Here is a 16,524-nt window from a genome sequence, read left to right as displayed (position 1 = left end):
TGCATTACCTCCCTTTTATAAATCGGGATACTGTGGGCGTGGCCAAGTTGACAGTCGAACCCTGCGCATGTTGTGAATAATAGGATGCGTTTAGAAACAATAGAAATAGTCTAGGCCCTACAATTTACATATTTCTAGAGTCTATACACGATCATGATAGATTTAATAAACTGCAATATAAGCTATCGTAAAATAGAGTAAAGTACCATTAATGAACACCGATACACAAAAAATGCGACGTGTTCCCTATGAGGGCACCTCGTTTCATTAATAATTCACCTAGAAAAAAACCGAATGGACCCTAATACTCTTTATTTATAGGAGAATAATAATAGACTATTCATCCTTGTATTCATTCGCATTTTAGATTTTACTTTTCTACTTTTTGCATGTGTCTGTATTTCCCAATAGCGAACACCTTTTTTACATTTTTTCCGAATAGCGAACACCCGTTCCTCATAGGGAACATATTCATATTTTGCTCTTTAAAGCATAACTAGGTACACAATTTTACAGTTTAAAACATTTTTAATGTGTTGTTTTGTACTAGAATGACTAAAAACGTTTTATTTTAGCTTTTATCTCTCAAATAATTCAAATAAAAATTACTCGATTTTGACGGTGTCCTTGACCCTGGGAACAGTTTATTATAAGGAAATATAGTGTTCGCTATTTGGCCCAGGTAAAAAATAGTGAGCATCATAGTAAACACCCTATTTTTTTAATAAATGGGGAAGAAAACAACGCCAATTATGGAATGTATGTTGTCAGGCATGTTAATACTTTATAATTTCAGCAAGTTTATTGACCAAAACGCAACACAATTAAAAATATAGCCTTAAGACTGGGGTGGGGGTCGCTCATCCGGAATGGCATTTAACATGGGTGCTGCCATACCAAATTTTAATCAATTCATTATACCCCTCTAGGGGCAATTGAATATAATGAAATTAATGCTGAAGAGTTCCAAAATGGACATACTACATGCCAGCACCACAGTTTCGTAAAAAAAAATCCAAATAACAGTGTAAAAAAATTTTTAAGTGGGGGTGTTCCCTATGCGGACCCGTTCCTTATTCGGCACGTTACTCTATATCTGCAATCAAATCTAGATCAACATTTAAATATAAAATATAGATCTAGATCTAGATCTAGGCCTAAAGAAACATAGTTGCATTTTTTAAAAAACTTTGTCTAACCGTAACCTACGCTCTATGGGGTTATCCATAAATGACGTCACACTTTTTTTTGACGATTTTTACCCCCCCCCCCCTCCCCTCCATCACACGTCGTCACAAAAAGCCAGACCCCCCCCCCCCTAAAATGACATCACACCTCTGCCTACACCCCCCCCCCCTCAAAATTGCAGTTGAATTTTTTTAAACAGCTATATTTTTCCAAAATCTTGTCTGAACTCTGTCAAAATAGAGTATTTTAATCAATTGTTATTACAATTTATTAAAACAGTTATCTAAAACGCAAAATAACGTCTAAAATTCGTTTTCTAACATATTGCTTTTTTATAATGCAAAAGTGTGACGTCGCACCATCTGACCCCCCCCCCCCTCCCCCTCATCACACACCGTCACAAAATTGCGGACCCCCCCTCCCCCCTACGAGTGTGACGTCATTTATTGACGACCCCTATTCTTTTCTTTAGAAAATCTATGCTATATACTACTATATAAATCTAGTATATAGTCTAGTGTGTATCTAGACTAGCTCAATAATATTAATTAAAATATAGTAACAATTGTATTCCTTGAGGCATTCGTTTTCTATATATCTAGATCTGGACTCAGTGTTTCTTCCAGACTTTTTTCTCCGGGGGGGCACTTGAAATCTTCGGGGGGGGGGGGGGGGGGGCGGTAAACTTTCTTCGGGGGGGCTGACACTGTTAAAAGTATATATTTTCTATATAAATTATATAAATTTCATTTCGTTTGGGGGGGCGGTAAAAATTTTTCGGGGGGGGCTTCGCCCCCCCGAAGAGATGCCTGGGAGAAACTCTGTCTGCAGAGGCGTAGCGACCCCTCCCGGCGCCCGGGGCGAACTTTCAGTTTGGCGCCCCCATATATATATATATATATATATATATATATATATATATATATATATATATATATATATATATATATATATATATATATATATATATATATATATATATATATATATATATATATATATATATATATATATATATATATATATATATATATATATATATATATATATATACATATATATATATATATATATATATATATATATATATATATATATATATATATATATATATATATATATATATATATATATATATATATATATATGCGTGTGTGTTTGTGTGTGCGACAGCCTGGAAAAAAAATTAACAATTACGCTGATTGTCGTTCCCTAAAACTTCACTTGACGCCAATTAATTTCCCCTTAAGATGCAGAAACGAATAACACGTAGAAAATCAAAAGAGCTTAGAACAGTGGGCTCCATCGAACCCGAGAGGTTCGGTAATTCAGTCTCAGTGCTTCCGCGGAGGTCAAGACACACACCCGACTCATAGGATTCCCGATCGGATTTTCTCATTGTGGACGATACAACTATTAAGGAGGGTTCGGTGATTGCGCATATGAAACTGGTGGGGTTCGGTACTCCAAAAAATTAAGAACCACTGCTTTAGGGTGTATTTTGTAGAAGGTGCAAGCCTTATTTGGTCTACTTTTGGTCGTGTCTTTAGAACAATTTCGATAATAGTAGGCCAATCTTGCAATTTTGAATTATCAGTTAGGTTGAACAAAGTAATAATCAGTACAATATACTAATTTTCTTCTCTCTTAAAATTTTGGCAAAGAGTGTCGCTTCCCATCCACCCGCTCCGACAGTCTGCTAACTCTTTTTATGTTACACAATCGTAAAATACGCTTTAGTTCAATGGGTTTCTTTTCTCGGTGATATCGGTTTATTCCTTAATCCGGTGTGAATTTTTCCGATATTAGTCTTCGAAAAAGCGCCCCCCCCCCCCCTCCCCATCTAGGAAAGCTGGAAAGCGGTTTTTCTGGTCACTGTTTCTTAAAGATATACGTTTTACAGTTACACAACCAAGGTAGAAAACAGTTAAATCAGTATGCAAAGGCTCTCAGCCGTTACATTTCTTTATTTTAACTGTTTATAATTCAAAACTGCAGCTTAAAATGAGCTTTTAATTTTTTTCTACCCCTTTTGGCGCCCCCCTAGGGTCGGCGCCCGGGGCGGCCGCCCTCCCCGCCCTCCCCTAGCTACGCCTCTGTCTGTCTGGACTGGATCCTAATAGTTGACTATTAGTGAGATTTAAATCTCAATATAAACTAGAACACATTTTCAAACACGCCGTATATTATTAATACACACTGTACCATTCAAAAACAGGCTTTTATTTAACTTGCTTCCTCGAGCTTAGTGCTTTTGTCTCAGTGCTTCGTCATTGATCGAAACTTCCGAGCGAAATTTCGACCACTTCTAACTTCTAATCTGTCGGATTTGGTTCAAAAATAGGACCTACTGAAAACAATTTAATTAAAAACGTTTTAACAACAAGCTTTTATATAATATGTATTGAAATTGAGAAAAATGATTTTCTTTAAATATATAACTATGCACTACTATTTTAAAAACTATAAAGAACTAAAATTTAGGAAGCGAACCACACTTAATTATATAAAAGCTTGTTATTAAAACGCTTTATGAATATTTTTTTTTAAATCTGTGTGTGGGACGTAAGGGACAGGTAGGCCTAAACCTTGTAAGTAGACAAGCTACTTGTAAATCTCTAGGCCAAGCTTTGGAACTAAATCATGTAATTAGAGAATCGTAGATTATATAGTGATCTAGAGTAAGGAGCCGTCGATGTTTGTCTATCCTTTTCGTCTAAAAAAAAACAAGCCCCCACCACCAGCTTAAGAATATAGGATCTATAAAAAGTATAAACAAAACATTTTTGGGGTCACCCATAAATGACGTACGCTTTGTTTTTGACGGTTTTTACCTCCCAACTTCGCGGTACATCGTCACAAAAAGCCAGACCCTAAAATTACGTCATATCCCAGGCTACAGCCGCCTCTCCCCCCCCCCCCCCCTCATAATTATTGCAGTTGAATTTTTTTTTATTAGTCGATTTTCTTTTCTTCTAAAAATCTTGACTGAGCTTGGTTAACAGATTATTGTAATCAAATAACGCATACGCTAAAAGTACTAAAACAAGTTTTCTAACATAACTTTTTTTTAATGCAAAAAATCTACCCCTCCCCCAATCCCGCATCGTCACAAAATTACGGACCCCCCCCCCCCCCCCCCCCCCCACGAATGTGACGACGTTTATGAACGACCCCTTTATAGGCATACAACACAGTTACAAGACTTTGAATGAACTATTTAAAATTTATTCCTGTGTAGCATATACAAAGAGTCGTTCAATGACGACATCGTCACAGCCCTCGAACGACGTCATGGAGTTCCCCAGCCCCCCCCCCTCAACTAAACACATACACAGTGTATGCTACTTCACATTTCTTAAGATCCTCACCCTCTACTCAAAATCATTGTACAAGCCTAGTCCCCACTACTGGTTTAAATTTTTTTTTTAATGAATTGAACTTGATTAATCACCATTTCAATTATTGCAAACAGCCACCCCTCACCCCATCTTCCAGGGTTTCTTTCGTTTTGCCGTGGGGTGGGGGCGTGAAACTTCCATGAAGGGGGAGGTGAAGAATGGTTAAAATATATTTTTCTATGAGCCGATATTTTATATCTTTTCAATTTCATTTCGTCCGGGGCGGTAAATGCGCTTTTGGGGGTGGAGCATAGCCCTCCCTTCCCAGAGATATCTAAGAGATAGTGAACACACCCTACCCCAAATTGTGTAAGATCAACTAAGTCTTCATGTAATATACAAATAAAATGTAATGATGTCACATGACTGACTAGATTAAAGCCATTATCACTAACTGTGGCCAGTATAAACTAAATGACGCGCAACTTACCCAAGACAATGAGATCTTCATTTTGAACTATTTTATATTGTGGTGAGGGTGGAGGAAATATACAACAGCGGTAGTAATCCCTACAAAATATGCAATAAAACGATGCAAACCTTATACACGGTGTGCTGGTATGCGTTATACTCCTGTAGAAAACGGCCCAAGGAAGGTGTAACACAGTAGCCTAGTTGAGGAAGTTAATTACTTTTTATTTAGGCCCGTTTCAATGCAGTAATTTTATGAGGAGAGGCACAATCAGAAAACCGACACCCATGGAATTACTTCAGGGAGTAGGGGGTGGTGACATTCAAAAAAAGGGGAGGAGAACTAGTGTAACAATAGCTTTCAGCTCTAGTTTTTTTTTGCCCCTCAGAAGTAAAAAGGGAAGTAATGCAGATATAGTTTAAAAGAAAAAAACAGTAATTATTTTCTGTTGCTTATGGGACATGAAAATAAGCAATAGCATTTTTTTAAAATGCTCACAGAATTTTATTTCTTAAAATTCCATTACATGATAAAACCATTGTAAAACACAAAAGTAACATCATTATTATAATACATTATAATAAGAAAAAGAAATCTTCAAAAATTGATGTTGGGTTAGAACACCAAAGTTCAATGAATTTATCATAGGAGGTTAAGCTAGGACATTAACATTTTCAATATTTATGTCCATATTTTTAAGTTTCTTTTGAAATACTTTGTTGAATTGGTAGATAACATTTTTAATCATCTAAATGTTAAAAGGGTTGGTTAGGATAAATAAATATAGTGTGAATGTAATGTAACTAAACAGTTGTTTATTAGTAAGATTTTGTTTGTGAATTTTCCTATGAAAAACTGAATATTAAAATACAATATTCTAGTAACAATTTCTAATATTTAGAAAAAAGGTACATTTTTAGTTGATATTCACAGTAAAACCAGAAACTCGGTGAGACATCATAGGGACTGTTTAATTATTTTCTGCAAACTGTTTGTGTAATAAACATTATTTATCCCAAAGAAAAAATTTAACACATAACACAAAGTTAATGTAAAAATAAGGCAAGCTATTCAAGCTATTAATTTGGGGATCTGATGGATATGAAACAGTAAACGTTTCATCAGTATCTCAAAAGAAAATAAGATCAAATTTTTTGTAAGACAAGGTTTAAAAAAGAAACTGAACAATTCAGATCTTAAGAAGCAGTGGCTTAATCAGTGACTGTGCCTTTTCTTTTCCCTTAAGCTGTTCCACAATAGCGAGGGCAAACTCAAAACAAGTGCCAGGTCCACGACTTGTGATCATTTTCCCATCAACAACAACCCTGTCTTCTGAATACTTATAGTCTCCTAAATTAAGAGGGAGGTACAAAATGTTTTATAATACTGGATCTGTAATTTTTATATACATTATTTGAAAAATGTAATGATGGATATAAATTATGGATACAAATAATGGACATAAATAATGATTATAAATAAATTAAATGGATATTATAGATAAAACATATAGATAATTAAAATGTGAATTACTGGCTGATTACCTTTGAGTTTATCTGCAAAACTAGGGTATGATGTGAGTTTTTTCCCTTTGCCAATGCCATGAGCCAGAAATGCAGTAGGAGCTTAAAATAAAACATTTACAATTTTTATTAGTTTTGTATAATGAATGTTTGAATAAAATAAAAGTGATGTAAAATAAACCGGGAGTGATCTCCCCTAAACTTTCTCGAATATTCTTATATAAAATAACAGGGGATGGGAACTCGGGCTATAGACATGATTTTTAATCCATTTTAAATACTTTAAGTTTTAAAAATAGAATAAAATCTCGTAGACAAATTAATTGCACACCAGGTGAACGCCAAATAAAAAAGCGCATAATGGTGCGCAATATTATTAGTACTTTTAAAATTTACATTAGTTTTTTGAGAAATCGGAAGTAGCGTAAATTACTACTTCCAGTCAACGGAAATTACTCAAAATTTAACAGAAGGTAGAGAATTAGATCTTTTACTTACATGTGAAATTTCATTTATCTATCTGAAATAGTACTCAAGTTATAGGCTTTTGAAAAATTCAAAGTAGGAAAAGTACCACTTCCGGTTATCGGAAATCGCTCAAAAGTTGATACGGATCTACGATTTCGATAAAATACTTATATATGAAATTTCATCAACGTAGCTGTAACGGTACTCAAGTTATCGTGTTTACACACGGACAGACAGACACACAGACACACAGACAGACACACAGACATACGGACAAGATTGCAAAATTATGTTTTTCCGTATCAGTGAGGTGTAAAACGTCGAGATTTGTAAAAATCTCGATTTTTTTTTTTTGCACGATTACAAGACTTTCTCTATACTTCGTATATACGAGAAAGTAAAAAGATAAATGTTTTAAAAAATGTATCTTGTTTTTGAGGAACGAAATATATTTTTTTAGGCCTAAATAAAGTGTGTATACCTGCACAGACAGCAGCTACATAGCCTCCTTTCTTCTCTTGGTCTTTTAAAGCCTCGCCAACTTCTTTAGACTGAGAAAAAAAGGATAAATGACAACAGTGACAACAGAAAACATCCCTTCACCATTCTTGTGTGCTGACTAAAACCTATTAAGTCTTTATTGATAAATATTTGATTTTTTCTGACTCGACCTCAAGGTTTTTGTCCAAAAAATTATTCCATAATGCTTTGGGTGTCCTGACATGGTATACCAAATTTCATCTCCGTCGGTCAAGTATTATGCAAGTTATGACATGTTTACCAAAATGTACAATTTACTTTAAGCAGTACACAATAATTTAAATCATACTTTACACAAATTTTCAGCACCGGTTCCTCCACCAGGACAGATAAGGATGTCATACTGCTTAGCTGCAAGTGCATCTTTCAAGCTCATATCAGGCACCAGTTTCACATTTCTGCTGCAGTTTACTGGGCTATTACCATGCAGTCCAGCAAGAACCACATCAATCTATGTACATTAAAATGAAAATTGTTTTTAATGTAATACATTCACAACTAACATAGATAACATTCAATGTAAATAAGTTGTACCTCACAACGGCGAAGAATATCCACAGTAATTACTGTTTCCATTTCTTCTGCTCCTTCAGCAAGAAATACTAAAGCAGATGGCATTTTTGTCTGGACAGTGTGCAAGAGTTTTTTAATTAAAGGAAATGCTGAAATACAGAAATGTCTCAGTGCTCATCACAAATAAAACAAGTATTTAAAAAATATTAGGGTGCAGTTTAGCGCCCAGAGTTCCCAATCAGATGATTAATTGTCTTGCACAGGGGGTGCTACTTGATTCAATAGTTAAATAGCACAAGGCAGTTCCACCAGCACCCCTGCAGTCTAAAGCCGCTGAGCACCCTGGGTTCCCTCGGAGCACTCTGGTACTTACATTCAATTTATAGAGTGCCATGCACTAGAAACACATTGGGCTACTGTAAGTGTTAAATGAATCAACCCTGGTGGTTGTTGGGTGACATGGAGCACGCCATGTTCCCCTGTGAGCACTATAGTGCCTACATTCATTTTAAAAAGCATCCTACAACAAGGACATAGTCGGCCACTACATGTGATGATTAAACTGAACCAGGTAGTGCCACACCACTGGATTGTTTGGTTTTTGTCAGACTTTATTAAAGATCTGACACATTTGACCAGATCTGTAATTCTGGTATTTTTAAAAAATCTTAATAGAGGCAAAACAATTACTTGGTAATGGACACTGCTGAATGAAGGGCTAGCCCAAATTATAAGGAAATAGGCCTACTAATAATATCTAGTATCTATATACTCAATATTTTTAATATTCACTGTCACTATAGTATAGTATAGGTAGAGTATAGGCCTACTATAGATAGATCTAGAGAATATTCAATATACTGAGTATAACAGTATACTGAGTATAGTCACAGTATAGTGTATAGTGACAGTATTAGTATAGAGTATCATAGAGTATAGACTATAGAAATATATAGAGAGGATAGTCATATTAGTCTGAGTATAGTATACTATAGTATAAAATTAAGTAAAATATACAATAAGTATAAAGTATAGTATTAAAGTATGAGTATAAATACAAAAAGCAAAATGTAACGTCACATGGAACATATAGTAGGAAATTTTCTAAAGCAGGGAAAGTACACAAATAATATGATGTCATTGATTCTCAGGTAAACATTGAATTAAAAAAGCAAATGTTGTCTAATCTTAAAAGTGGTTTGCGTGCAGAGTTTCTTTCATGCATCTCTTTGGGTAGGGGCGAAGCCCACCCCCCCCCCCCCCCACAAGAAATGATGTAATCGATACTCTATAATAAGAATACTGAGATTACTGCCTAATTCATGTGTCTATTCTTTAAAGTGGTTTGCTTGCAGAGTTTATTTCATGCATCTGTTCGGGTAGGGGCAGAGGCCCCTTCCCCACGCCCTGGTTAAACATCTAATCACCCCCCCCCCATGAAATATAATTTATATAGAAAATATATACTTTTACCAGTGTTGGCCTCTACCGCCCGGGAGATTTATTTTATTCGCCCCTGCAAGACTTCAAGTGCCCCACCACCGGAAAAAGGTCTGAAAGAAACACTATCTGTGTGAGTGAGGTTTATCTGCCAAAAGTAGGTAACGGGTCTATATTATAGAAGTAGACTCTACCTTTAGTCTGTATGACCTACAAATACGACCAGTGTTTCTTTCAGACTTTTTCCTACCCAGAGAGAGGGAGTACTTGAAATTTTCGGGGGTAGTGGTGGACTAAATTTTCTGGGAGGGGGCGGACCCTGGTGAAAGTATATTTTCTATATAAATTATATTTCACTGAATGGGACGGTAGACGTGCTTTGGGGTGTGTAGAGTCGCCTGAAAGAAACTCTAAATGCGACTTTTGCCATGATTGAGACTAGGTGCAAGGTTTAGGGGTATGGCTATGACTATATTAAGAATCAATGTGCAGTAACTACATGTAGATCAAGCTTAAATCCGATTAAAATACCGATTATGGATAAAAATCCGTTTTCAATGACATTTTTTGTTTCCGGTTAAATCTGAAGTTGAGGTGGTGATTTTGGTTTATAGAAAAAGACAATACTATCAACCTAGCGCCCATTGTATCTCTCCCTCAACGGGCCATTTATCTCGTAGTTAATACTAATAGTTTACAATTACATACTACACTGTGACTTTACACATATACTTATCAATTAATATTATATTAGGCCTATTAATTTTAATAAACTATTTTAAGTATAGATATTTTTATTCTATTTAGATACTAAATAGTAGATTCTAGAATATAGAATAGTAGTAGTATTAGTTAGTAGGGAAGTATTAATAGTAATTTAGTAGTCATAGACTGCGCCATAGGCCTTTATTTAACTTCATGCCATTTATGGTAATCTATCGTTTTAGATACGTAAAATAAATCGAGACTAGTAGTGTGAAAAAAAAGGTGACTCATTGAATTTTAGTAATTATTTCACATTTTCAGGAGGATTTATGTTTTGAAATTTACAAAAATGTTTCAAAGTTTCATTAATATACCTGTTTGTAAATAATCGTATTAAAACTTTTCAGTAATAAATAAAGTTATAAAGACTAGCAATGTTTTCATCAGATTCATCCAAGCTCATTTACTTTAGCAGCCATTTTGTTTGTTTTTTTTTTTGTAAAATTTAAATTATAGTTAGAGTTAGAGGTTCAGGGAAACCACTCTAACTTACAGAATGTCGCTGTTTATATATTATATAGCAAATCTTCCTCGCAAACACTGCTGTTTAGTAGTGTTTAAAGTTCATTTCTAGCTAATATTAATTATTATTATTTAGTAATAGTAATATTTAGCCAAATATCACAATAAATAATAAAATATTGAATATAGTCAATAGGCCTATTAACCTATTTCTATTAATATTAATTAATAACAGTGTAGTCATGTAGTGTTAATTAAGTGTTATTAAATATTAATTCACTAGCCGTCCCGGCCAGGCCCTGCTCCGGCTTCTGTGAAAAACCTTTCTGTTAAAGACCATTACCTGTGTGTTTAGTAATCATCATAAACCCGGCATTGCACACCCAAACCAAAACCAAAACAACAAAACGCAAACACAACGCTAACACAATTACAAATACAAACGAAAACAAAAACCTAACAACTAACCCAACCACAACCACAAACACCAATACGAACACAAAGAAAAAAACAAACGAAAAAGCAAACGAAAACAAACCAAATCCAAATGCAAAACCAACCACAAACCCAAAGAAAAAAACACAAACGAAAAAACAAACGAAAACAAACCAAATACAAACGCAAAAGCAACCACAAACACAAATACAAACACAAACGCAAAGAAAATAAAACACAAACGAAAACGAAAAAAGAAAGAACAAAAACGAACCAAATCAAAACGCAACCACTAACGCAAACCCAACCTAAACACAAAGAAAACACTAACGCGAACATAAACGCACAGTGCTCAGAGTCTAGCCCGGGGCAGAATCGCCTGTTTCAGCTTAATAAACGACTATAGTACCCCAACTTATTCATAGTCTTTTGCACTCACTTTAATGAACGTAGGCGCGAAACCGAACACGGGAGGCCCGGGACCCCAAATAGCACCCTGTCTGGGCGCCAGAGGACGCACCATGACGTCACCGCCTGATTGAACTTAGTAAACGACTATAGTACATAACTTATTCATAGTCTTTGGAACTCACGCGAACGTAGATACCATAGCGTACACCGAAAGGCCCGGGGCGCCAAATAGCACCCTGTCGGGGTGCCGGAGGACGCCCGGATTTGATTCACTTAAAGACTATAGTAACCTTTCTTATCCATAGTCTATCGCACTGTTAAAAACAAAATTATGCAGCATAGCGCTCACATGATAGCCCAGGGTGCCAAATCGAACCGTGCAAGGGCGCCGGCGGACGCGCCTGTTTCAATTTAGTGAACAAAAATGATAATACTCCAAGCTTAAATGGAAAGAAATAAACATATAGGATTTGTAGGACCTGGCTTATTAAATGTTATTGATTTAAAAAAAAAATATTGAACAGTATGTTCAGTGTATAGAATAAATAAAAGGCAGTGTTAAAAATACCTAACGACATTGCACTTAATCAATCCCCGCTAATTATGTAATTATTTTTTTTTTCTTAACACCAAAAACAAAGTAATAAAATGTAAATTCTTTCTTCTTAAGAATTTTTTTTATTAAAGGGAAGTAACTGTGCAGTCAATACATTTCCGACACAATTTTAGAAATTTTATAAACGTCGATACAGTTTTTAAAAATTTTATGTCGTGTTCATAATTGAAAATTATTCTTCTAAGTAAATAGAATGAAAATTGTTTTTAAAGACTTTCAATGGTAATTTTTTGACTCGTAAATTTAGACTGTGAGCACGATAAAAAATCTAACACTTAAATCCATAGAACGGTCAACGACAAACTTTTTTGCCACACGTTACAGAACTGAGCTTTATATATTAGATTTAATTAATTGTTAACATTGTGAGGCAACTTTTTTGCACATTACTCTAGACTCTAGATATCTAGATCTACTAGCCTCGCCCGATTTTACGCACCTAGTTACTAACTTTACACATTTCTAGATCTATGTGTTAGAACGTTACTTTTACCAATATACTGAGTACAGCGAGATATCCGTAACATACAAAAAACCGTAGAAAAAATACTGTCAATCAATAGATCTAGATTCTAAATACAATCGACTCAACTCAGGCACGGTAGTTATCCTTTCTTTAATAAACAAGTTCATCGGTTCAAGGACCAACCCAAAGTACCGGTCAGGGTTATTTCAATTTCACTTTCGCTTTCAAACTACCGTGTCTTTTTAATACTGGGGAGGGGAGAAGAAAAAAAAAGGGGGAGGGGGGGGGGGGGGGTGAACGGAAAAAAGTCAAAGGAAACAAAAAACAGTAAAAAGTCAGTTTTTGCTAGGAAAAAAAAAGCACAGAAAAAAAGTCACATAGGAAACATTTTATCGGAAAAAAGTCATAAAAATCTATTAGGAATATTTTGATTTTATTGTTGAGAATCGTAACATTTTTCGTGTAGGTTTTTTTTTTTGGGTAGCATATGCATAAACTTTAAAAGCAGTATGGTTTATATTATAGCAATAATAAGTAAAAGTACTATAAGGCAATTTAGTGAATTCACAGTTGATTTGCACTTTCTGAATATTCAATGCTTTAAAATATTAATAAATTCCATGCAAATACATATCTGTGACTTTTTTTACTTTTTTTCGAGTGACTTTTTTCCCCCTACGATCAGGTGAGGGGGGGGGGGAATAGGCTTGGATGTGACGAACTTTTTTTTTCTGACGCTGATGAGTGGCAGGTAAAATTTCCCTTTTAAAGCAGTGAATAGTGTTGGAATAAATAAAGTATTTAGATCTATTTAATTTATATTTAAAAAAAAACAAACACCCAACAACTAGATAGATATTAGATGGTCTACAGGGGATGTAGGAAATAGAAAAATATATAATGTATATAGGCCTAGAAAATATATTAAATTATTTATAAAGAAAATATATACTTTAACTAGTCTGCCCTCCCCTTCAGTATAAAAAAACTGTATGAAAGGATACCTGGTCAAATCTTTTTTGTTTTATATTTAGTGTCAAGTTTGGGTAGAAATCTGGTATGCTTTGTCAACCATATTCAATATGATGTACCCATGGTTACTGGTTAAGAAAGCAAAGCCATACATTGTTTATCAGTTGACAGGGGCACATCTGTTGTTCATTGCTGAGACTAGAACAAATTGTCTCAATGGACAGGGAAAGTCTATTTTGCAAGGCTAGGGAAAGTCTATTTTGCATGATGGTGCTTGATCCTCTCATCGGCTCTATGTAGTACAAATATTAAAACAAACACATCAAACCATTTTAAAATAAATACTTTATTAGTCATTAGTTATGATTCCCACAGGAATAAAGTAGTCAACCATTTTGTAGCCACAGAAAATATAACCAACCATTATTACATGTTATTTAAGATTGAGTTGAAAAATGAATGCTGACAATGTACACTATATTAAGCTCACAAAATACCTGGGTAAATTCAAATTAAAAGAAAATGCTTTTTCTCTTTAAAAAATTGTCTCAACTAAACATTGCTACTAATTTATTTCATGTTTTACGAGGTCAAATTATTGTTATCATACTTATAAACCATCAAACTGATAAATAGAATGCCACAGGCACATATATTTTGTTGTAAAAAAAGTTTTAGAAAAGAGATTTTAAATTTATAACTATAATCAAGATTGTATTTACATCCAAAGAAATAAGATTGTTATATTTTGTGATAGAAACACTAGAATAGAACCCTTACCATATTTTATTTTATTTTCATACTATACAAATATTAATGGTTTATTATAAACACATTTATAAGCAGGGCACTGATAACTAGTTGATCCTGTAAAAAGCCTTTTTTAGAACCAGCACAGTGCATTGTGATGCAAGTCAATACAGCAACCCAGGAAATAACATACAAAACTACTACAAATGTCTAAGTAACTAGTTGTTAATGAACAATTAAAAGAAGATTATATGTTACTTTCAATATGTACAATAGTGATGTAGTTTTTATCAATAAACAAACCACAGAACAAAAACATTTTTTCTTTTACTCAGTTTAAATAACCAAATGAAACTAATGTTACTTATACTTAAAAAAAAGACTTGTTTTTGTGATAAATTATTTGAAGATAGTAAAGTATTATATACTTAAAAACAATACAATAATATTATTTGTCATGAAACTTATTTACCATCTGTAAAGTCATTTTTTGAAGCACTGACAATTAAACAATGAATTTTAAAGCTAAGCTTTGCAAATACACATTAAAGTTTAGCATCAAAGGGAGGATGGAAAGGAGTGGGCAGCATCTCTTAGCAGCTTAGCACAAATGGTCTAATGGATCCAAATATTTTGACATTTTTTTTTCAATGGAACAGTTAACTTAATAAAAACAATAGACAGAATACCAGTAACTTACTTGAATTATTTTTAAAATGTAGATCTAGACAAAATCAATAATTGCTATCTAACTTTATTAAATTAAAAAATATGATTAAAGTGACTAAAATATTAGAGGTAGCTTTTATATGATTAAATTTGAATGAATGCTAGTCTCGATCAACTGATGATTGGTGCAGATGAAGCTTGTGCTGACATAATGCTGGCTATGTCTTACGCTGGTTTGTAATTGGTCTAATATCAATTCAATTTCCTAACACTGGAATGTTGGAGCAATAGGATACTTGCCACAGCATTGCATAATAGGACTGAAAATCATATTAGTTTAGTATTGTATTATGTAAAAAAAAAAAAACAGATGTGCTTTATATTATAATTTATAATCAGCCTAATAGTAGTAAAAATTTAAACAAAAAAAAAGAAAAAGCGTCAATAAACATAATAAAAAATGATAGAACAATGAAGAAAATTTCCCTAACAATTCTTTTAAATAAAAAAAAAATGACAATTTCGTCCCTTTTAACAACCTATCTGTAGAAATAAACCAAGACAAAAAAAAAAGATGAAAGTTGCATAATGCTCACATCAAAAGGTAAGTTTAATTATCAAAGAATGAAAATTGAAGTATGCTTAACTATAAGTAATTAAAAACATGTACCACCAAAAGGTTTTATTTTAATAATACACACTTTATCCTACGTGTTTATAATTGTGCATTTGTTTAAATAAATATTTTTCTATCTAGTGACTACTAGTTTATATTAGAGTATTTTTTAAGAATACATTCATTTGATAGGAAGTTATAATAAATTAAAAGTGTCTGCTCCCATAGGGGCAACAATAAAACATAAAAGTGGAACTGAACATTCCCATGAATATATGATTATAAAGAGAACAATTATTAGTAAAATTATGATTCTATCACAGAAATGACCAGTGTCACACAACACAACAATCATTCATTCCAACATCTCAATTGAATTAACACCCCAAAATTAAGTTTTACAAATGCAAGTACAAAACAGTTTAACTCAAATAAAAAAAATGAAGTGTTTGTCTATTCCAGGTGTTAAAAATAAATTTACATACCAATTGCCGTGTACAATTTTTTGCCATAGTATTTACAATGTCTTAATTTGATGCTTATGATTCTTACAAGCTTCAAGTCAAGTACAAATGAACGTCCAGCATAAATGATTAAAAAGCTGTATATATTCAATTAGTATTTAGAACTAATGCCTTGCACTTTACAATGACTATAAAAAAAATATTTTTTGACTGCACAACTAGTTACAGTTTAGTAACAAAGTAGACAACTTTAATGCAACTGCTTGAAGCACATACACAAAAAATAGTAATAGATGCACACATATATTGTAATGCATTACAGATCTAAATCCCATTTATAAAATTTTAAACATATAATACAACTTGCATTCTAAGCTGTTAGAAATAAAATTCAACATCAATAATACTATTAA

The 16,524-nt window shown here is 33.6% G+C and overlaps 1 protein-coding gene across 4 annotated transcripts; it reads right to left on the bottom strand.

Annotated features, from left to right (window-relative positions):
• Window positions 1-5,492: 5,492 nt before the first annotated feature.
• LOC131941777 (glutathione-independent glyoxalase DJR-1.1-like) lies at window positions 5,493-12,862 on the bottom strand. Of its 4 annotated transcripts, none has more exons than XM_059301279.1 (6): window positions 12,767-12,862; window positions 8,067-8,194; window positions 7,822-7,983; window positions 7,474-7,543; window positions 6,546-6,626; window positions 5,493-6,351 (listed from the first exon to the last, which is right to left on the bottom strand). In XM_059301279.1, the coding sequence occupies exons 2-6, from the start codon at window positions 8,148-8,150 to the stop codon at window positions 6,191-6,193; spliced, it is 558 nt and encodes a 185-aa protein (XP_059157262.1). In that variant the 5' UTR covers window positions 8,151-8,194; window positions 12,767-12,862; the 3' UTR covers window positions 5,493-6,190. The 4 variants fall into 4 exon arrangements, with proteins under 4 accessions (XP_059157262.1, XP_059157261.1, XP_059157260.1 ...); XM_059301278.1 differs by lacking the exon at window positions 12,767-12,862 and adding an exon at window positions 12,668-12,739; XM_059301277.1 differs by lacking the exon at window positions 12,767-12,862 and adding an exon at window positions 12,662-12,729.
• Between the last annotated feature and the right edge of the window lie 3,662 nt (window positions 12,863-16,524).

Source organism: Physella acuta, unplaced genomic scaffold (assembly GCF_028476545.2).
Source record: "Physella acuta isolate Inbredline_101_S28 unplaced genomic scaffold, ASM2847654v3 ptg000373l, whole genome shotgun sequence".
NCBI lineage: Eukaryota > Metazoa > Mollusca > Gastropoda > Physidae > Physella > Physella acuta.
Note: the sequence above shows the minus strand (reverse complement) of the source record. Positions and strands in the feature narration are given on the sequence as shown.